The 22,654-nt window shown below is 38.3% G+C and overlaps 1 protein-coding gene across 1 annotated transcript in view; it reads left to right on the forward strand.

Annotated features, from left to right (window-relative positions):
* Positions 1 to 22,654, forward strand: part of LOC137290654 (laminin subunit alpha-2-like) — a 135,894-nt gene that overhangs the window by 94,873 nt on the left and 18,367 nt on the right. Inside the window, exons 26-53 of the mRNA XM_067821730.1 lie at positions 112 to 282; positions 418 to 621; positions 1,458 to 1,579; positions 2,557 to 2,674; positions 3,417 to 3,557; positions 4,180 to 4,307; positions 4,788 to 4,871; positions 5,571 to 5,767; positions 7,251 to 7,387; positions 7,956 to 8,057; positions 8,816 to 8,927; positions 10,019 to 10,175; positions 11,003 to 11,201; positions 11,700 to 11,816; positions 12,826 to 12,983; positions 13,511 to 13,649; positions 14,040 to 14,253; positions 14,788 to 14,964; positions 15,402 to 15,556; positions 16,235 to 16,384; positions 16,500 to 16,651; positions 17,438 to 17,591; positions 18,343 to 18,467; positions 18,941 to 19,100; positions 20,448 to 20,595; positions 20,867 to 20,999; positions 21,518 to 21,644; positions 22,044 to 22,187. Of these exons, the coding sequence (XP_067677831.1) occupies positions 112 to 282; positions 418 to 621; positions 1,458 to 1,579; positions 2,557 to 2,674; positions 3,417 to 3,557; positions 4,180 to 4,307; positions 4,788 to 4,871; positions 5,571 to 5,767; positions 7,251 to 7,387; positions 7,956 to 8,057; positions 8,816 to 8,927; positions 10,019 to 10,175; positions 11,003 to 11,201; positions 11,700 to 11,816; positions 12,826 to 12,983; positions 13,511 to 13,649; positions 14,040 to 14,253; positions 14,788 to 14,964; positions 15,402 to 15,556; positions 16,235 to 16,384; positions 16,500 to 16,651; positions 17,438 to 17,591; positions 18,343 to 18,467; positions 18,941 to 19,100; positions 20,448 to 20,595; positions 20,867 to 20,999; positions 21,518 to 21,644; positions 22,044 to 22,187 (4,125 nt within the window). The remainder of the gene's footprint in view (positions 1 to 111; positions 283 to 417; positions 622 to 1,457; positions 1,580 to 2,556; positions 2,675 to 3,416; positions 3,558 to 4,179; positions 4,308 to 4,787; positions 4,872 to 5,570; positions 5,768 to 7,250; positions 7,388 to 7,955; positions 8,058 to 8,815; positions 8,928 to 10,018; positions 10,176 to 11,002; positions 11,202 to 11,699; positions 11,817 to 12,825; positions 12,984 to 13,510; positions 13,650 to 14,039; positions 14,254 to 14,787; positions 14,965 to 15,401; positions 15,557 to 16,234; positions 16,385 to 16,499; positions 16,652 to 17,437; positions 17,592 to 18,342; positions 18,468 to 18,940; positions 19,101 to 20,447; positions 20,596 to 20,866; positions 21,000 to 21,517; positions 21,645 to 22,043; positions 22,188 to 22,654) is intronic.

Raw genomic sequence — 22,654 nt, forward strand, 5'->3', positions numbered from 1 at the left:
AATGCATAATTTTGAATGTATTCTGATTCAAGATTTACCAAATTCATCCTGAAACAATCATCCAGCTGGTTGTTATGTTTCAACAAGACTGAACATGTTTCCGTTTTTCAGATCTCAGCACCCACAATGAGACGAACCATCTCCCAGCTAGGCCCTAACGTCATCCAGGACAGGTATGGCTTCCATGTCATCCCCTCCGATGTGGACGAGGTTGCCGTGCCGACCACGATGACAGACAAGGCTCTTTATTGGTCCCTCCCGGCCACCATGCTGGGAGATAAGGTAAGTGATTGATCTGCCATTGGTAAAATCTCAACCTTATCATTGTTGAAAGCTGCAGTTAAATTATTTATGGCAAATATGGACAAAATTTGATTGATGAATTACCTCTCATTCAGCTATTTTTGTTTCCACCAGATCCTGTCCTACAATGGCCGCCTTGACTTTGTCCATTATTTTGAATCGGACACCCCTCTCTTTGGAGGAAGTTTTGGATCTCAAGATGGCAGCAAGTTATCTCCCCTTGTTGTCCTTATTGGCAATGGTTTCATACTGACCTACAACAGCACACTGATCCTTGAACCTCAACACCCAGACACATTCACAGCAAGATTACACGAGGCAAGGCTGGGAGGAGACAGTAGAAAATAAAAAGAAAAACTTTCCAACATGACCAACATGATCTAATTGCTTCTTCATTCTCGTAGGGGGACAGTGGGGTAGCCTAATGGTTAAAGCGTTGATTCCCCACATGGGTACAGTGTGTGGTAGCCCATTTCTTGTGTCCCTCATTGTGATGTTGTTGGAATATTGCTAAAAGTGGCATAAAATCATACTCACTTACTCACTCAGGTTTTTGAGTAGCACGATTACACATTAGACTAAATAAAAAGAGTGAAATGTTTCTTTGGCATCAGCCTGTCACTTTTATATGTGCAATTCTTAACAATTCTTAACTGTCAATTAGAACAAAATCATTTTGACTTGGTCGTATCCTGATCATCCATTTGTTGATTTTAAGAATCTACAACTCATTAACACATGCTAAACTTTCTAAACTGTATTTCTGAGAGAAAAAATATATAAATGTGTTCCTCCCTTGTCACTTTTTATCAATCAAACATTTTTTTTGAAAATCCTACTTCCCTCTTCACTTTTGACAAAAATGTGCCAGAGGAACATTTAATTTTCTTTATGTAGCCTTAGAGCTCCAGTCATTGTTTTCTTTTAATACGATGTCACATATTGGTTGAGGTGTTTCCCTGAATGTATCCCATCCCTCCTTCGATATCTCCATAATCCAGTTACATGGGAATTCAATTCATGGGTTCTAATAGCTGTCATTATGTTGGTGTATTGATGTGAAATGTGGTAGTAACCATACTCAGTCTGATCTACTCGTTACACTATCATCTGCACCATGTAATTAAGCTAATGAAGTGTGTGTCGACTTGCAGAACTACTGGCGAATCCCAGGCCAGACAGTGCCGGTGTCTCGTCGTCTGCTGATGGTGGTGCTTCAGAATGTGGAGGCCATCTTTGTCCAGGCGACCAGTGACGGATATGCAACATACGCTGAGTGAGTTCAACATGAAATACTAATGCTTGTCAAGAATGTTTGATGATATTAATTGGGACATTGTTTTTTTGTTGTTCAGTGGAAATTATTGGAGCTGAAGTTTCCTGTCACAAATGATAATGAATTAAGTTATTTTATATTTTCCTTTCTGTTTTGTAACAAAAGTAACTACTGGGTGTGAAAAAGATTTGGTTCCCCCATAGTAAAAGTTCCATTAGAACTTTCCATCCAATATTTGTTCCCGTAAGAGTACAAGCGGAACAAGTATTTTGTTCCGCAGACACAGAATGTATTCCATTTAAACAGGAACTTCCACACACATCCTAAAGTGTCTAAAAGAGAGTTTTGTTTGTTGGGGTGGGTGGAAAGGAAAACAGGATTTTGCCTATGGTGTTTGTTCCATATGGAAAGCATCCTGTGGCTATCAAGATGCAGTTATCATTTGTGATAGTTCCTGAAGACAGGACTCAATACAGTAGGGTATTGGTTTGGCGTCATCTTTTGTTAATGCATACATGTGTAGTTCACCTTAATGAATATACTCAAAATGCTAATCCGCCTCTTTCTATCATGGCAGTTTCTTCTTATCTGTTATTAACCTTAAATATGTTTAATGTCATATAAATCAGGCAGCCTAAAATCTGTGGATCTATTTCATATTATTATTTCAAGGATGTCTGTATAATTATCTACATGTTGTCACCCACACTCACTCACTTGTACACATTTCTTTCAACTTTTAACAAATATACTTTGTATTCAACCTGTTAAAATCAATTCTTGGCGGAAAATCCACCTTTATTAGATATAATATTCTTATCCAGTTTTATTTTTATATGACAAATTAATGTTGGATACTTTTAAATTCCTTTTTGTTTTTAATGCTATTGTTAGATGCTATTATCTGTGTTAGTACCATACAATGCAGAGATAATATTTTCTCCAGGGTATATTTTATATTTGATTTTGTTTTCCAGATTGGGGCCAATTAGTCTGCAGGTGGCCGAACCTGCCACATCTACAACATCAGGGGACATAGCCCTTGGTATCGAGTTTTGTGATTGTCCTGACAAATACTCGGGAACCAGTTGTCAGGTAAATACTATATTCATGTTAAGACTGATTTGTGCTAAAGGAAATATTAATAACATAAAACGAGAAATATTACTTTGACTGTTATTTTGTTATTGTCTAACCATATATTTTTTCCTTACATTGCTGTCACTTTCAGAATCAGAACGGTCAGTAACATAAAACCAGAACCATTACTTTGACTGTTGTTCTGTTATTGTCTAACCATATATTTTTTCCTTACATTGCTGTTACTTTCAGAATCAGAACGGTCAGTAACATAAAACCAGAACCATTACTTTGACTGTTGTTCTGTTATTGTCTAACCATATATTTTTTCCTTACATTGCTGTCACTTTCAGAATCAGAACGGTCAGTAACATAAAACCAGAACCATTACTTTGACTGTTGTTCTGTTATTGTCTAACCATATATTTTTTCCTTACATTGCTGTTACTTTCAGAATCAGAACGGTCAGCAACATAAAACCAGAACCATTACTTTGACTGTTGTTCTGTTATTGTCTAACCATATATTTTTTCCTTACATTGCTGTCACTTTCAGAATCAGAACGGTCAGTAACATAAAACCAGAACCATTACTTTGACTGTTGTTCTGTTATTGTCTAACCATATATTTTTTCCTTACATTGCTGTCACTTTCAGAATCAGAACGGTCAGCAACATAAAACCAGAACCATTACATTGACTGTCATTCTGTTATTGTCCTAACCATACATCTTTCCTTACATTGCTGTCACTTTCAGAATCCTGGTGATGGGTTCTTTAGAGAAAAGCAGAATGGAACCAATGACCTTTCTCAACCTGAGATCACCATTGGTCGAATAAGACGTTGTCGTTGCAATGGACACAGTGATGTTTGTGACCCAGAAACAGGACTCTGCAGGGTAAATATAAATGTATTAGCAAAGAGAAAAGAAATTACTCAGATGACTTTGTACAGTGTCAGAAATAAGTAGTGACACATTGAACAATCTATGATGCTTCGTTAAAACTTCTATGTATCCTTAATGATGATTCAGGGCTTTTTAATGGGGCCTAATCAAACTATCCTTTAGTACACTGCACATGGAGGTCGAGCAAATTTAAGTATATTAATTTAATTTATGTCTTTGGATTTATTTCAAGTTGTAAGATTTAACTAAATATTCAGACTTCTGCTTCAAATGAAACAGTCTGCTTGTAGACATGCATTGGAAGCTGTCAAAACTGGCACCTGTCCTATCCGACATGTTTTCAACACTAGCATAACATCTCAGTACAGCTCTACAATCCGGCAAATTGCCCCAACCGGATTATTTCTTCATGATGTTTCATGAGTGCTGGTTTAGACAGCCTCCACTGTACATGTAAGATTATATAGAGCTGCTTTCTTTGATTATAACACATAGGTGATATCATGTGCAGTACGCCATCTCAAAGTGACATACTGTGGCAATAGAATGATATTCATTCAGTGACAAATGAGTGATCTAGTGTAAGGGTCTTGTGTATTCTGTGTATTCCTAGGAGTGCCAGCACAACACTACAGGAGACCGATGTGACCAGTGTCTGCCAGGGTTCTTTGGAGTGGCGACTCGTGGCTCCCCATGGGATTGCTCTCCGTGTGCTTGTCCGCGCATAGAACCCTCAAACAGGTAAACAGTCGGTACTGAAACAGTGCAGCTTTTGTCAAATTAAGTCCTAAAGACCATGCAGTACATCAGCTGATTCTTGGCAATGCTGTCAAACACTGTAACAGTGGAATCGGTCATCTCCAGGTACTCAAGATCATAGAAAGTATTCAGTAGATAGTTATGATCCCATGATACTGATAAACTTTCAGCTTTGATGATGATTTTATTTCCCGTCAAGGAGCATGAGACAAGATATAACTGCATACCAAAATTATTGCTGGCATGAACAGAGATTAGTTCTAGAGACAGACTTTGACGAAGGGTGTTTCTTAATTTTTTTTAGTTAAACTTCTTAAATGTCTAGGGGAGATAACTCATTGATGAAAATTCATTCATATGAGTAAGCAAATTAACACAGTGCAACATATGTCATATTTTGGATTTCACTTTCACACCAGTATGAATTGGCAGAGCTTACTTATGTTTAATTTTTCTCCCCAGTTTCAGTTCATCATGTGAGGACAAGTCTGGTGTGTTGACTTGCACCAACTGCTCTGACGGCTACACAGGGTCTAGATGTGAAAGGTATGTACTGTACAGGGTTAAAGTGAAGAGTAATTCTGATTGGTCAGTGAGAGGCTATGAAACATACATAGATTCCATATCAATGAAGTTTGAAGGAAATGTCTGGTGTGTAAACACATTCAAATCAGGCTCCAAATTTCTTGTGAGTCTGATAATTTGAAAATGCTGCATTCTTAAATTAGGAAAAGACAGCAACAACAACTTCAGTAATCTATCTACCAAACTCAAACTCATGTTTGAGTTTGACGTCAATTTCAGTTCATTCTGGGTAAGGCATTTTCTCTAATTTGAGTAAAAGTCAAAACTCAGACTTAAGTTTGTTTCAAGAAATCGGGAACAAATATTAGTGATGGCTACTGCCATACAAGATCTGATTTTGATAAAGTCTAGGGGACTATTCAACTATCATTTAGTCTTTACAGTTATTTGGTCCAAAACAATATTTATAAAGTCTGAAGAACAATCCAGATGGAGCCAAATTATTCTAAATTAGAGTTGGGTTCATTTCTTTCTTCATTCTCTGGTGTCTAAAGACATACCAGGGCTAAATATAGTGCTTTGTTACTTGCACTGGTGCAACCCAATGGTGTAACAAAGTGTGACCTAGTTATCAGTCGAACTTGCACCTGGTGCAAGTCAATTTTTGAGTGGGTAATCTCTGAATAACTGCTAAATATGTTAAAAAACTATGTTGATCAGGTGTTCTCCTGGTTACTATGGCAACCCCCTGAAACTTGGAGGCAGTTGTAAGCCATGCAATTGCAACAAGGAAGGATCTGTGACTGAGTCGTGTGATGTGAATACAGGCCGCTGTGACTGTCTCCCTGGTATTGAAGGCATCAAGTGTGATGAATGTGACGTACATGGCTTTGCTGTACAGAATGGCACCTGTGTTTGTATGTACTGCATCTTGTTCCACTCTCTACAACACTCAGTGTTGCCATTTGTTGATCTGTTTCTGAAAGAAAGCTTTGAAGAGAAAATATTTCTGTGTTTTAAGAATATATTCAATATTTTTGTTTAAATAAGCACAAGAGCCATATTTTTGTGTTTACTGGCATTTGAATTCAGACTAAAACTTATTAAAAGTCTGTATTGTCAGGGTTTCATTGTATAAGTTTCCATTCTGTTTATTACTAAAGGTTCTGCTTATTTGATATATGCAAATATTTGATAATATTGGTCATCATTGCAAACATATGTAAGAAGACATCAGTTTAGACTTAAAGTTGAAGACTTCAGTGAGGACTTTCCATTGAACACATCAGTGGCCATAATTGGCACCTTAAATATCACGAAATTATTTGTTTTGTTCATGTTATGTCCAGTACTATATTCCAACATGTTCTCATGTCATGTGTATTGTTGTTTTCACTTTTATCAAACTATGCATCCATATAGAAGACATTCAACAGGTACATATTCATGCATGAGACTGAGTGAAACTAGCTCCCATCATCTGCAGCATGTTTACTGCTTATCATTCTCAGATTATCCTTACTTTTACCTAGCACACATTCTTTGCATGTCTGTTAAATTCTCTTGGACGTCTCCTTTAGAAGTAGGTATATTATTACGTTTCACCTGCATATTTTGTTGATAGAAAATCATACTGAAATATTTAGAAATGATATTATTTGATCCTTCTATAAACCTTAAGCATGGAAATACCTTCTCAAATCTTGTGATATTACTTGTAGCTAGTTGAGGTTGTTCCTCAAGAAGCTTTTCAGATTTTCTTCACATTTTGTGTATGAGTTGTGAAGTATAGCAAAGACAAATTGAAATTGTGTTACACACTTTAACTTTAACAGTTAATACTGTTATATAACAAAGTTTCATCCCTCTCATGAGTATATTTTTAGAGTCTCATAGTTGCATTTTGGCCCAAAGCAACTGAGCAAGTAGGCATCACATACTAGTACATGTTTGAGCATAGATGACTCTTTAGCTACATAGTCAGTGTATTACATTCAGATTTTCCTTTAAGTTGACTTTTTACATTTTGACTTTCATGGTTTACAGATCTGTTTACCTCATTCGTATAACAATGATCGGCAGCAAAAACCAAAACCAGGCCAGAACTGAAGACAAAAGTTTATTACTTAATCCAAATAAAACTTTAATAAAAATATTAAAGATCATGTACAATGCATGCTATCTTATCTATATTTTGATCTACCAAATTTTCAATTTCATAATCGGCAGCCCAAAATTAAATAGAATACAGCCTAAGGAAAAGTATGAATTGAAACATAATATCATTTTCATCTCATCATCGTTAATTATCACTGGTTTGTTTGTTGGCAAATTCAGGGTAAGCCAGATGTATAGAGAAAAGTGTAAGTTAAGATGTTAAACATCATATTCTGTTTGCAGCATGCTACACTGGCTGCCCTGGTGTTCTGTTGAATGACCTCCAGAACATGACCTTAGCAGTGAATTTACGGAATGTCACAGTACCGTTACCATGGAAGGAACTACGAAGGATCCAAAATGAAACAGTTGTACTTCAGGTATGAGTCAGAGAAATTCAGACCTTATTACTACTAATAAATTCAGTATACTGAAAGTACATTTTAGAATATTATTTCACCGATTCTCCAATCCTGCTGTTCTGAGGAGCACATGAATAACAGAAGGCACAATTGGTAAATTGAATCTGGTTTGGGGCAGGTTTTCCCAGAGTCCATATCAGTATATGGTCTCTGGTTTTCCCTTTGTCTTATTCATGGGAAAACTGAGTTGAAACTGTGAAAGCATTCATTTCAAGTCCTTTATAAATACAAGTGGTAACCTGAGTCTAGTTTTCATGGAAGTTTTTCCCTTTGCTCAGTGCATGGGAAAATTGAATTGAAATAGTGAAAACATATTTGTGTTCAAGTCTTTTGTAAATACAAAAGGTAAACTTAATGTGGTTTGGATGGAAGTTTTCCCTATGCTCAATGCATGGGAAAATTGAGTTGAAATAGTGAGACTGTATTTCTTTTGAGCCCTTGTAAATACAAGTGGTAAACTGAATCTGGATAGAGTGGAAGTTTTCCTGTCATTAGGACATTGAGACAAAACCATTTTTTGTTCCAGGAGCTGGTCAACGTTTCCAAGATGGCAAGTCTGGCCAATGTCTTTGACTACAGAAACCAAACTGAGTTTTTCCAGGATGTGGCTGAACGACTTATGAATCGGGTAAGTTTCTATAAATACATTGCAAGTGATTCAGTGCTATTGATGGCCTATGCCAGCACTAATTTTGCATTTATATTTTCAAAAACTGAAAACACTGTTTCCTGACAATTGGATAGGCTTTGATTGCACTAGCTATAGTGTGCTGAACAATGTCACTGATATGATAGTGTACAGTTATTTTGTATGTTAATGATTAATAGCGGTGTCTGTTAAATTATAACAGGTGGTATGTTTATTGATAAGAACGGATTTAGGTTTGTACAGAATGGTGAGGAGACTGTATAAATATCCAAAGCAAAGCAGAGTTAAGGAGGAAGGGGAAGCTGTTAACAGTTAATATAGGATATATATATACAGCCCACATATACGTGCAACTACATTCTCAAGGTGCTGGAGTGTTCCATTGATCAACAGATGTCTTTCTTCTGACTTTCTTTCACCCTGCACAGCTCCATGGATAGTATTCAACTCATGCAGCCTGTTAGACACAGCTAGTTTTCACACAGCCTCACAAGCTACCCATTGGCAGCTGGGTGGCGGGGGACACATAGTCACAGTATTTGATCTAATGATGCTGCATGATACTATACCCACAACTAGGTGTCTGCACATGTTTGTGTGTCCCATCTGGTCTCCTGCCATCAGATGAGTGGGTCTTTTTCAAGGGCAAAGGGTTGCATACTGCTCACTGGGGGTTTTGAATGAGCACTATTTTAACACCTTGAGAAATAAAGGCTTGAAAACTTGAACCATTCCAGGTGGGCCGCACTCTGAGACGAATTAATGGCTTGACAGTCGATGCCTCCAACATGCTGGATAGTGCCACAAAGCTTGAGAACAACATTCGGAGATTGTTTAATGACATTAAGGGTAGGAACATTTTTGGCTGTAGCCTTCTTTCAGAATATTATGCACCTTCTCTATTGTTTAACTTATTAGTGGCTGGTAGCCTAGTAGGTAATTGTCATTCCTCTCATTTAGGGTCTCCACATGTGTACCATGTGTGTTCTGTGCCTTGGTTTAAGCACCATAAACACATTTGGGACTGACAGTAGCTCTCTTACCGGAGATGACACTCGCTGTGTCAGAATCACTCCAATTTTTTAAGCAAATTGTTCCATTTTTTAAGTGAAACATATTACAAAATATGTTAAAGAAATCAATGGCTGTAAATTCAACCATATATTGGCCTAACCATTGTCACATATTATTTGATTAATCTGTAAATAATAATCACTTGCTTTAACCTGTCATGGGAAAGTTAACAAATTTGGAAGATTTTTGTGATAAGATATAACATAAGAATAAATTTCATGACAACTGTATTGGCAGACTTGCCAATAATGACTACTGATTTGTTTTGAAAAGTACTCATTTTGACACCGGTATCCAGTAAGTTCCAAACCTTCTCACTTCCATCTTTATGTTACCCTAATGAATATAATGAGTGCAAGTTTCTCCATTGAAACTTCAGTATCAGCAGAAGGTGCTCAGTGATCAAGCAGTGTCATTTATGGTGAATTATTATGGACTACATTGTTGTCAATTTCACCTGGAGCAAACTTTCACCTCATACATGTAACTTCACAAATGCACCCATCATTCAGCAGGTGTATTTGTGTTCTATATGTATATATGTTATATTAACCTTTCATCAATAAGCATTATATGCACCTGTCAGTCAGATTCACCGGTGATATATGCAATCAGATTCACCTGTAATATACAGTCATGCCCCGTTTGTCTGAAGATATCAGGAAAACTCACCTTCTGAATGAAAATTCCGTAAATGAATACAAATTTAAATATAAATATAAATTTTACTCGCTTATCCAGAAATCTATATTGTGCACCTATCAGTCACATTCACCTGTTATGTATGCATATTGTACACCAGTCTGATTCACCTGTTATGATCCTGTCAATCCTATACTTTAACCTACAGTGTTTGTTTATTTCAGGTGACATTAATGACCTGGAGACGTTAGTGGAGAGATTGTTCAATGCTCAGTCAGGCGTCAATATCACTTCAGCATTTGCTGAGGCACAGCGTATTCTGAATGAGGTCTTGGGGAGAGATTTCAGCAGAATGGATGATGACTCATATGATGAAAGGAAGTATGTTGAAAAGATTAATTTGGCGATGTTAGTATGAAATTACCTTGGAAAGACATATAGTCATGAGTGAGTGAGTGAGTGAGTGAGTGAGTTTAGTTTTACGTCGCACTTAGCAATATTCCAGCTATATGGCGACGGTCTGTAAATAATCGAGTCTGGACCAGACAATCCAGTGATCAACAACATGAGCATCGATCTGCGCAATGGGGAACCGATGACATGTGTCAACCAAGTCAGCGAGTCTGACCACCCGATCCCGTTAGTCGCCTCTTACGACAAGCATAGTCACCTTTTATGGCAAGCATGGGTTGCTGAAGGCCTATTCTACCCCGGGACCTTCACGGGTCCATATAGTCATGAGATGTTGAAATATGCTGTGTGACTTGACATGTCTAGGAAGTATTGTGAGCAACTTGTTATGTGAGTTTTGTGCCAGTGAATAGTTTAGTATAGGAATAAACTCAGGTTAATGGCTAGACTGGCATTGGAAAAGGTAATCATTCTGATAAGCCTAGGCTGTACGGGACAAACAACTGTCAAATATGACATATATTGCAGCTGTCTGTTTGTCTTGGGGATAAACTACTGTCAGGTTGTCGTGAAATATGCTGCTTTCTTGATATTTTGTGGACAGATTACTTTCTAGATTCTTTGGGGATGAATGTAATTTCTAGGCCTTTTAGGTGACTGTTTTGTTGTCCATTTCTCCACTACTTCCTAGATCTGTTTGAGACAAACTAGTTTCAAGGTCTGTAGGGCACTGGAACATGTTGTCCAAGTGACCTTGAAGGACATTTATACTCACAAAATATATACTCTTTCTAAAGACTTGCAGAGAAGTTACTGAGAAGAGTGCTTCGGTTGAAGCGGAAGAACTTCAATGCAACAGACACAGAGAAGAAGCTAAAGGATTTGACAGACGGTCTGGAGGACTTGAAGAATCAGTCCCAGAAGGCCAGCGCCGTTGCGAGACGAGTTCTGCAAGAGGAGACACTCAGACTCGGTGCCAAGCTGGCAGATGTTTTGGTGAGGCCATCATTCTTGGATAGTGTTTCACCTACTTTCAAGTCATCAAATGGTTTTTGGTCTGTGTTGACAAAGCAAACGGAAAAAAGGGTAGAAAAGGAAATATACTGAGGGAAACAAATAAGGGAACACCACTTTTTGTCAATGTTCCTTATTGTATCCTTAGATTTCCTCCCACAGCTCTATTCAGACCTGGAAAATATTAAAGGAACACTGGAATTTTCATATGTTCCTTTATTTGTATCTGTCAGTATATTCTCAAAATCCCTTGACAAATCAAATGTTGAAATTTGTGAAAATGGTATGGCCTTAACTAGTTTTGAGGAATACATCATATTGGATTTTTATACACTTGAATTTTTCTGTTCCTTTCTTTGTTTCTCTCAGTATATTAAACTAATAGAGGGGCTGTGTCGATTTATGTTTTAGTTGCAGCTCCATGATGTAACAGGTTTTGTTGATCCCAATGCATTCACTCACTCACTCACTTGTTAATAGGAGAAATATGATGACATAGCAGACATGGGAGGTGATACAGAAAACCTGGTAACCGATGGCAACTACTACATTGATGAAGCCCGGAACTTGCTGGATAGGCTGAAAGAAAATATTTGGGTATGTTCACACATCTTCTGTCTTCCATCTTCTGTTATTTCATGTATAAGACAGGACAGACCCAATCCCTGTTCCTCCGATCGATCACAGTGCCAAGACTACCATGAATCTCATACTAGACCACAGACACAGTCTGAAATTGGTCTACAAGAGGATCCTTAGGATGGCAAGTCTTTGTGGATGAAACAGTACAAGTATCTAAACCAAAACATCAACATTGTACAGTAAAGAAGATGATCATCCATGAAGACTTTTATTCTCATTGCTTCTAGAATATCCCTCCCAAATAATTCAGGAGCAACCTTTCCTGAATACATAATTGATGTATACAAGCTCTGTTCATGTCAGATGAGCATTGGTATTTCTTGCAGTATTGGCCAGTATTTAGTCTCAAATTTGTTGGATTTGTTTCGATTTTTATGTTGATCAAAGTCAAAAGTTGAAGGAGGGAATAAAAAATCTTGAAGAAAGCCAATATCGTGCCAGTTGGCTTTGGCACCTTTGGTCAAATGGTTGATCCTACATGTTTGTCAGTGTCATCTGTGTTAAGTGGCATTACTTTCTCAGGCAAAGGAAGATCATGTAAACAAATTCTGTGTAAAAAGAATAAAGTACATAATTCTTGATTTCAATGCTAAGAATTTCACTACAACTCATAGACTGAACAGTTTGGGCAAAATATTGATGTCCAGTCACCAGTGTTATAGATTTGTTTTTATAAAATGGTACGTAATTTCTAAATACATTTTCCATGTGTGACAAGTTAACAGATAAAAATAGATGTAAATTTCAGTTATTTAGTATATTTAATTTTGATTAACCTGATTGTGAGTTGTAGTGACTTGGCTCAATGTTATTGAACCCATACAGTACAGGTTGTCACTGACAATATTGATCACTGGATTGTCTGGTCCAGGGTTGAATCTTTACAGACTGACATCATATCACTAAAATATTGATCCAAGTGTATTATTTAACAAAAAATAAATCCTTGACCTTGTTTCCTCAGACTCTGCAAAATCGCCACTCTACTCTGGATGCTGTAACTGATCGTCTATCAGAGATTGTGGGGAACTTGAACCGGACAGTGCCTCGGGTGACTGCAATGGTGGACCGTGCCTGGGATCATGCTGAGAGACTCTCCAGATATGCCAAGCAACTGGATAGGTGAGAGACACATTGTAGTGATGAGGCAAATAAGTCTGTTATTTAGGTTTCTATTTCTTACTCTGACTGTTTTCTAAAGTGACATGGGGTGCTACAGGTGAGGTGCTGAGTTTTACAACACTAGACATATTCCGGCAATATCACATAGAAGGATATGAGAAATGGGACATGCATGCTGGAATCAATCCAGGCCTTAGGTGTGATGAGCAAACACTTGAAATACTTGATTACCCTATCGCCATTCAAGCAATAACAAATTTCCTAAAATAAGTTTTGTTTGTTAGTTTAGAAAGATTTTGATGTTCCAGTCACAACTGTTGCCATCAATTTTACTGGCATTTGATAAGGTATTTGATTATGTTAATAGATAAGACCTTTGCAGTTTCCATTTTGCTGAGAAGATAACATCTCTAGGCTTTCAGTTTATCATCCCAATTTGTTGTTTATGGATAGTTGACAAACTTTTGAAAACTTGCAGATAAATAAGATATCAATATGCTCATGCATGAATGTGTTTTGATGTTCAGGCTGTTCAACAAGACCCGAGTCGGTGCCGAGGATGCCCTGAGAGCAGCAAGGGTGTACAAGAACATTGTGAAGGCCATAGAGACTGCAGAGGATGCAGCCAATGATGCTCTGAGGAAAGCCAGAGATGCTGTCCGATTGGTAGGTGCATCAAACTGTTGTCATCATCCTGTTTATAGGAGCTGATGCCCATGGTACAATTCTGACTTTGTCAGGAGCATATATTTGTGAAAATCTGTCTGTATAGTGGTGATACAAGGTGTTCGCCAGTAGGTGAATCCATCCTCGACCTCTGGTTGGTTAATGTACTCGGAGAAGATTTAGGTCCAATTTCAACCTTTTTCCTTTATGTGTGTTACTGTGGTGCCATTGCAAGACTAGTGAAGGATGCTTTGGTTTCAACTTGTAGAGTGCCCTGCAATTTAGGATCCTGACTATGGATCAAGTTTTGTAAGCATTGTAGTGGTTTGTGTGAGAATTGTATGCATTTGTTGACTGTTAATTCTCACCTCAATATCCATCTTCCTTCAGGCCAACTTGGACAGGATTCGTTATGATGTGGAGAAGTCCATTAACCGCAGCCGTGCTCTGAAGAAGCAGGCTGATGAGAAGAGGGACAGTGTTAACAACCTTGATGGTGACCTGGTCTTCCTGGAGAAGGATTTGGATGGTGTGCAGAGGCTCCATGAGGACACACAAAGAATGCTAGACATGCTGAACAGAGACATGGCTAGGCTGCCTTCAGGTACAGATCATCTAACCATGCCATGCAGTGAATTTGTATGTAGGTCCATTGTCTTACCTGGTCATGCAGTGAATTTGTATGTAGGTACAATGTCTTACCTGGTCATGCTTTGAATTTGTAGATTCATTGTCTGACAAGGTAATGCAGTGATTCTGCAAATTCATTATCTGGTAGGTCATGCAGTGAATTTGTATGTAGGTCCATTGTCTTACCTGGTCATGCAGTGAATTTGTATGTGGGTACAATGTCTTACCTGGTCATGCTTTGAATTTGTATGTAGGTCCATTGTCTTACCTGGAAATGCAGATCATTTGTATGTAGGTACAATGTCTTACCTGGTCATGCAGTGAATTTGTAGATTCATTGTCTGACAAGGTAATACAGTGATTCTGCAAATTCATTATCTGGTAGGTCATGCAGTGAATTTGTATGTAGGTCCATTGTCAGACCAGGTAATGCAGTGAATTTGTACATACATTGTCTGACTGTCATGCAGTGAATTTGCAGTTAAGTATGCTTACATCATTGCTTTAGATCTGCGCAACAGACTGGGCGAGCTAACCAGGACAGTGGACGATGCAAAGCGCAGAGCTGGACGCACAAACCGGAAGGTGGACAAACTTGTGGACAAAATGAACAAACTTCTTCCGAAGATGGAGGATCTCCAGAACATGAACACACAGTTCCTGATAGATCAAGCTTCAAGGCAGTGTAAGTGAAGAAATATTCTCCTCCTGTGAACATGTGCAAGAAAGGATGGCGAGGGCACAGCACAGGTTGATGAATCAATAACTGTTGGCACTTGTGCATGTGCTTCTCAAATACCTGGCTGTCCGTTTCTTTGCACTCCTCCCTCGTAACAAATAGTGAACTGTGTCAATATTTTATTGATAGTTTGTTGAACAACTTTTCTGTTTTTTGGACATAAATTTTGCAAGAACCTCACAGTTGTTTTTATGTTTTGATAATGATTAGCATTTCATTGAGTAATATATGTTTATTAGTTTGCAATTCATCTCTCCACTTTTCAGTCAAAAGAACTGTAGAAGTGATCATTTTCTTTCCTACTCCGGGCACTGCAGACAGTGTTTTCCTGTCATGAATATTGTTTTCCTATCGCATGGAATAATCACCCTGATTTGTTTCAGTGGGGAAAGCTCGGGATAACAAGAACAAGATACTGGGCATCATGGGAGATGTTCAGCAGCAAGCTATTCAGTCACAGATGCTGCAGAACAATGTTTCCCGAAACATTCTCCAGCTCCAGGAGCGGATCAGGCTTGCAAGGGAGCTCGCCAACAACGTGAGTAGGGATGATGTCATATGTCAGATGTATCAGGAGCTATTGTCAGTAACCTAGTCTTAGAGATTCTTGAAGATCCATGCCAGAATTGGTCTTCACTAATCCATGTTTATCTTAAGAGGTGACTAACGGGATTAGGTGGTCATACTCACTGACTTGGTTCACACATCATCATATCCCAATTGCGTAGATTGATGTTCATTATGTTGATCACTGGATTGTCTGGTCCAGACAATATTTTGACAGACTGACACCATGTAGCTATATACGGCTGAATGCAGTGTTCAGCATCAATGAGTAAGTAGTCTTGTATTGTATATCAAATATATCCTGCAAACTGTGTGATAGCACTATGGGTCATGAGGCCTCAAATGCAAAAATAAACTTGTTACTTGTTAATTAAAAGGTCATACTCAGAAAACATGTTTCTTTACCTCCTCCTTCAAGAGGGATCTTCCGGAGGTTAATAAAACAAGATATGGGTCATCCTTTTGAGCAGTACCAAGATTAGAAGTAAACGTTGGAAGTCCCACTGGATGGGAAGTTAATGGCCAGTAAATAAGTTGTAGAATACTTAATGTGTGGAGATGGGGAAGCTTACAAAAGTTTGATACCATGCTGGATGATTTAAGATACCAAACTCCTTATACTGATGAATGTATTCCAATTGCCCTGCAGATGAAACTTTCCATGAAGGGAGATGGACGGTGCGTTCGGTCATACCGCTCCGTCAGTCAGCCTGGGGCTACCAATGATATCAGCTTTGGTTTCAAGCTGAACAAGACTCAAGACAGCATGCTACTTGTCCTTATACAGAAGTCACAAGAGGTACGCACAGATACTGTTCACAGCATCTGAAGTTTTGAATTTTATTAATCTTGTATGAAAAAGTGTCACACACTCACCACAGACTGACCCCATTATCAGTATCCATGTATTGTAGGAGTTCCTGGCACTAGAGCTGATCAACAACAAGATCCGGTTCACATGGAACAATGGAGGAGGTCAAGGATCTGTCACCCATGATGTGGAGGTCAAGTTGACACCACCTGACACACCTGAAGGAGACAAGTGGTACAGAGTAATTGCACAAAGGTAAATCAGTTCACAGCAAAACATTCTTCAGCTTCCTTTTTCCTCTAAGCATTAAACATCCAGCTCATGTTCCATGTTCTCCATGAAACCTTTATGGTCACTTTGTATCTCTGGATGTAATTAAGAAATTTCAGCTGTCATCAGGTTATTACAGCCTTGTTGTGTGGAGATAATACTGATAATGACTTCAGTAAATTAGAACCTTCCCACACCTGTTCAGTTTCACCAAAGTAAATAAACATTTAACAGGCTGAAATTTTATTCAACACAACACATTCATAGAATGATATGTATCAAAATAGTAACTGTTTTCATTTTGATGATGATGGTTAGGTTGGTTGGTTGGTTGTTTTGATGTTTAATGCCACCCTTGGCAATATTCCAGCTATATAGCAGCAGTCTGTAAAATAATCGAATGTCGACCTGACAATCCAGTGATCAATAGCATTAGCACTGACCTATGTGTTTGGGATATGATGACCTGTGTCTGACACAAGTCTGACAGCCTGGTCCCCTTAGTCGCCTCTTACGACAAGCATGGAAGTCTCATTCTAACCGGGATCTCCACAAGTTGATGATGGTTGAGCATCAAAATAGGTGAAGTTAGATCTTCAGAGCAAAGCTCCTGAAAAATACCTATTTGTGTACTGTCAAAATAATGGTGCTATTGAACATGTTTCATCCAAGATGCTGGTTCATACAGGATGTCATCTCTGCTTTGATATATTATGATCAATACCTTGAACTTCTTGTGAGCAGTATATTAATGGTACTGTATGCTGCTAGGATCGGGCGTATCGGCTTATTGAAGGTGTACCATGTGAAGGACTCAGAGACTACTGCCAAGGAGGCCAGCGGAACTTCCCCGGTAGGACACTCTGTACTCAAACTGGATCTCGACTCTGACGTCTTCTTTGGGGGAGTTGATGCTAACTTTGATGTAAGTATGCTCAGTAAGAACAGAAAATACATTCTGTTTACTGTGCGAACTTTCTTTGACATACCTAGTTATTCTCATTAGTTGTAAGGGAAGGATGTCCTTGATTTTGAAAGGTTAATTATTTCATCTAAAGGACAAGAATATCACTATATTACCTCAAGACTGACCAGCCATATATCCTTGATCTGGTTCAGAACTAAATTCATCAACCCAGGTATGTTGGATCAGATTGTATCAAATTGCTGTTACAACTTAAAGGCACACTATACTAATTATCAGCCTCGATGGTATAATTTATTCCCATGAAGGCATTATGTATTAAGATTATGATTTGATGTTAGAAAGGTTGAAGGAATGAATGTGTCAACCAAACTTTATTTAAGGCGAACCCTGCAGAGCTATTTCCCATGGAAAACTCCTTATGAATATCTCATAGCGCAACTTGTGAATGAGGCCAGTTTGGCAAACACTAAGAACACCAAGTGCAACAGTTTTTCGATGCAATCGTTTACATTCCATATATGGCAAGTGTCATTTGTTTGAAAGCTGTTGGTCTCAGGTTTCAGTTATTGATTTCTTAACAGATAATAAGTCTTTTATAGTATTGATAGGAAATTAGAGTGAGTGCATTTGCCCCAAACACAAAATAGCTATTTCATAGGAACTTTGTATGTGAAAAGCTTAAAATGTACTGTTACAATGAGCATGTGATGATTCAGGTCAGTTTGTGACGTTGGACACATGTTTGCAGACACCTCCTGGGATAAGCAGACGGAATATGACTGGATGTCTTGGAGATATGAAAATAGACAGGAAAGCCGTTGGCATGTACAACTTCAAGAATACATCAGCCTCATGCAGACCTTGCAATGAAGTGTAGGTTAATCCTGTTTGAACATAGATGGCCTATCAGTATAAGGTGTAGATATATATTATTGTTATACTAATATATGTACAGAGCGGATATAGAGTTCAGATAGATATCACATTGTATTTTCAAACTCAGCTCCCTGGGCACATATTGTGTAGAATATGTGATGAAGTGTAGGCTTACCATGCCTGGATGTAAGTTACTTATCAGTATATGGTGTAGATATACACTCATTAGCATATGTGTTGAGGTTAGACATCTAGACACTGGAAGAGCAAGACAAATATTTGAACTATAAAAGCATATAATATTTGTTTGTAACATTGTGGTTTCATATTTCCCTTTGTCAAGTTGCATGACATATCAAGGAAGGAAGGAAGAAACTAGTTGATAATTAGTGAATAATTTAAATGTTTGAATATTGTTTTCTTTTTGAAAGTCATTTCATTAGATATGACCATGTTTTCTGTTTCCCCAGGCCTACACCGCCCATTAGCACAAATGAGTACCAGTTTGACGGAACTGGTTATGTTGAGAAGGAGCGTGATTCCTACCGAAGTGACAGAATCAATGTGGCATTTTCATTTAAAACCTACTGGGAAAATGCTATGTTGCATTTCTCTGGGAACCCTGATATGGTAAGGATCAGTATTTAAATATGCTCTATGAACATGAATTTGGTCTAATTATTGATGCAGCTTCCTCTTTTGGTTGAATTTAGGGGGCCAGGAGATTTGCTAACTTCTGTTGGCTCTTGTTATCCCTCCCAGCATGTAACAGGGATGTAATCATCGCTCCGTCTGTCCGTCTGTCTATCCATAATAATTTTGTTTCCGGAGCATAACTCAAAAACCATTCAATATTTTTCAAGAAAAATTGGAAGATATAACAAACAGGACATAAGGTTGTGTCTTTTGCTGTTTACAGATTTTTGGCATGTTTATTTTTCTTGGTTTCCATGGAAACATTTTGGACATACTCCAAAGGAAGGGGTGGGCTTTGTTTCCGGGGCACAGCTCGAAAACTTTTCAGTAGACAGAAGCAGAAGTGGTGCCTTTTGCTGTTTAAAGAGTTTCGTGCTTAATTATTTTTTGGTTTCCATGGAAACAATTCGAACTAAGTCTCAAGAGGGAAGGGTGGGTTTTGCTTCCAGAGCACAACTCGAAAACTTCTTAATATCTTTCAGCAAAACTTGGCAGATATGTGAGGCAGATCTTGAAGTGGTGTCTTTAGCTATTTGCATTTTTTTTTTTTTTATTACATTCTCTGTGTCCATGGAAATGATGTGGACTTAGTCACAAAGGGCAGGATGGGTTTCATTTCCGGAGCATATCAAAACTTGTCGATATCTTTCACCCACACTGGGCAGATACATGAGGCAGATCCCAAAGTAGCGCCTTTAGCTGTTTGCAGATGGGGTTATATTCATTTCTATTGTTCCTGGTTTCCATGGAAACAAATGGGACTAAGTCTCAAAAGGGAGGGGTAGGCTTCATTTCCAGAGCACAACTCGAAAACTGTTCAATATCTTCCAGCAGAACTTGGCAGATTTGTGAGACATTGAACTGGCCCTTTTGCTATTTGCAGAATTTTTTCAGTTTTATTTTTCTTGGTTTCCATGGATACGATTTAGACTTAGTCTAAAATGTTTTCTGTATCCCATCAAGTAACTGTCAGATGATTTGTTCATTCAGATATGTGGGGGCCTGGTGATATGTCTTCTGATGATGATTCTTGTTTAGTAGTGTAGTGTAGTGTTTAGTGTTCTTGAGAATTGAACCATTTTGTTCAAATGATGCCTTCTAATGGTGCTTATATCTATGTGAATGTTGAATTATGGTGCCTTTTTTTTTCTTTTTTTTTTTGCTAGAATCAATTATTGTATGTTCTGCCATAATATAACTAAGGTTTAAACAACATTCACGTCACAGCCTCAGTTTTGGTTTGCTGTTTCCCTATCCTTAGAAGATATTGTGTATTTACAGGGTGATTTCATGTCCATTGAACTGCGTGATGGCAAGGTGATGTTCCAGTTCTACAATGGAGGAATGAGCCTGGGCAAAGGAATGACCAAGAATAAGTACAATACCAACAAGTGGACTAAAGTTGGAATTGAAAGAAATAAGCTGCAAGGTGGGAGACTACATTTAATGTACATGACGACAATAATGTTGGCACAGAAGATAATGATGTTAAGAATGATTCACTGATGATAATGATGATAATGGTATGGTGATTATGTTGATGATGAACTAAATGCTTCAAAATCCATGTTTCTGTGAAGTGTATTCCCTGCATTCTCAGTTGCAAAGGACTATGTGTCTTGTGTTCATCTGAGTGCAACACTGAAAGGTTTTGGATTTATTTCAAGAATCAAACTGTAACTTCTCCATGTTTATTTCAGCATTGTTAAAGGTGGATGATGAACAGGTGTTCTTCGAGGCCAAAAGAGGCAACAATGGCCTTGACCTTAAAGGGTATCCATTCTATTTTGGTGGCATTCCAGCAAGTCTTGACCTCTCCAAGTATCAGAAAATGTGAGTCACATAATTTGCAGGTCCATTCTGTAGAACAGTAGGTACCTACACCGTTTGGAATTCATGTCCTGAATCTTGTCACCTGTTGGTATTCATGTCTTGAATCTTGTGACATAGGGATTCATGTCCTGAATCTTGTCACCTGTTGGTATTCATGTCCCGAATCTTGCCACCTGTTGGTATTCATGTCCTGAATCTTGTCACCTGTTGGTATTCATGTCTTGAATCTTGTGACATAGGGATTCATGTCCTGAATGTCATCACCTGTTTGGATTCATGCCCTCAATCTTGTCGCAGGGGAATTCATGTCCTGAATCTTGTCACCTGTTATGATTCATGTTCTGAATCTTGTCACCTTTCGGGGGAGTCATCTGCTGTATCTTGTCACCTGCTGGGATTCATCCACTGACTCTTGATGCTTGCCCTGACAGTTAACCTCTAATCTCTCTAGTTCCAGCTTATTCTTAGTCACAAACCCAAATAACATTCCAATCGTCCCATCCCTCTTTGCTTCACAGCACTACCTTCGAGACCAACAACTACTTTGGCTGCATGCGTGATGTCGGGCTCGGCGGGTTCAGCACGACCATGCAGGACCTCTTCACTGGCAACTCTGTGGGGATGTCTGCTGGATGCTCCGACACTGTCAGTACATTAATAAATTCACATGAACCAACTGTTTGACACTTTTTGAATGAGACAGAAACCTCTCCCTGTCCAAACTGCAGGCTTTTCTTTTGAACATTTGCAGGACCATACCTCTGAGTAAAAATTTCTATTGAAGCAGTGTGAAAGAATGTTATTACTGATTTTATAAGTTAAGCTTCTTTATTCTATCCCACACAGTGTTTCAGGATCATTACAGATCCCTTCATCAGGTGAAGCATGGGAAAGAATGAAGAAGCTTGAATCCGTAAAATACCTTGGTCATGTATAACAACCACTGAAAGACATATTGTTATTGTCTTTTTAATATATATTTTTCTTGAAACGTTTCATGAATATAAAGAAATGTCATCCTCAGATGTTTTCTGCACATTTCAGGGTATTCGTAAAGCTGGTTTCCATGGTGATGATGGCTTTGCGATGTTCAAGGCTGAAAGCATGCCTGATGAAGCAGATGTGTCAGTGTCCTTCATCACGAAGCAGAGAGATGCCATGCTGCTGCTGGCGATGGATCATAATGATGTGAGCATTACAGACAATAAGATAGGGTCCAGTACACAGCAACATCAGTTATCTAGTTACTGTAATAGTTTCGGTCTTTTTTAAATTTCAATAGATCAAGGGCAAATGTTTATCATTCTCTACAGCTCTCCAAATATTTTTCTTTGTGGTGTGTTTATTTTTTTTAACTACTCTGCTGCCAGTCATTTTCATTATAAGAGGGTCAGTGGGGTAGCCTAGTGGTTAAATCGTTCGCTCATCATGCCGATGACCTGGGTTTGATTCCCTATATGGGTGAAGACCATTACTGGTCTCGCCTGCTAGGATATTTCTGGAATATTGTGAAAAGCAGCAAAAAACCATGCTCACTCACTCACTCACTCACTCACTCACTGACTTCATCTGTATGACAAGGTCTGTTAATGATGAAATCACAAAACAGTCCAATGATTCAGTTACACATCGGTCATGTGATTGGGAAGTGATGA

Source organism: Haliotis asinina, chromosome 7 (assembly GCF_037392515.1).
Source record: "Haliotis asinina isolate JCU_RB_2024 chromosome 7, JCU_Hal_asi_v2, whole genome shotgun sequence".
NCBI classification, from domain to species: Eukaryota; Metazoa; Mollusca; class Gastropoda; order Lepetellida; family Haliotidae; genus Haliotis; species Haliotis asinina.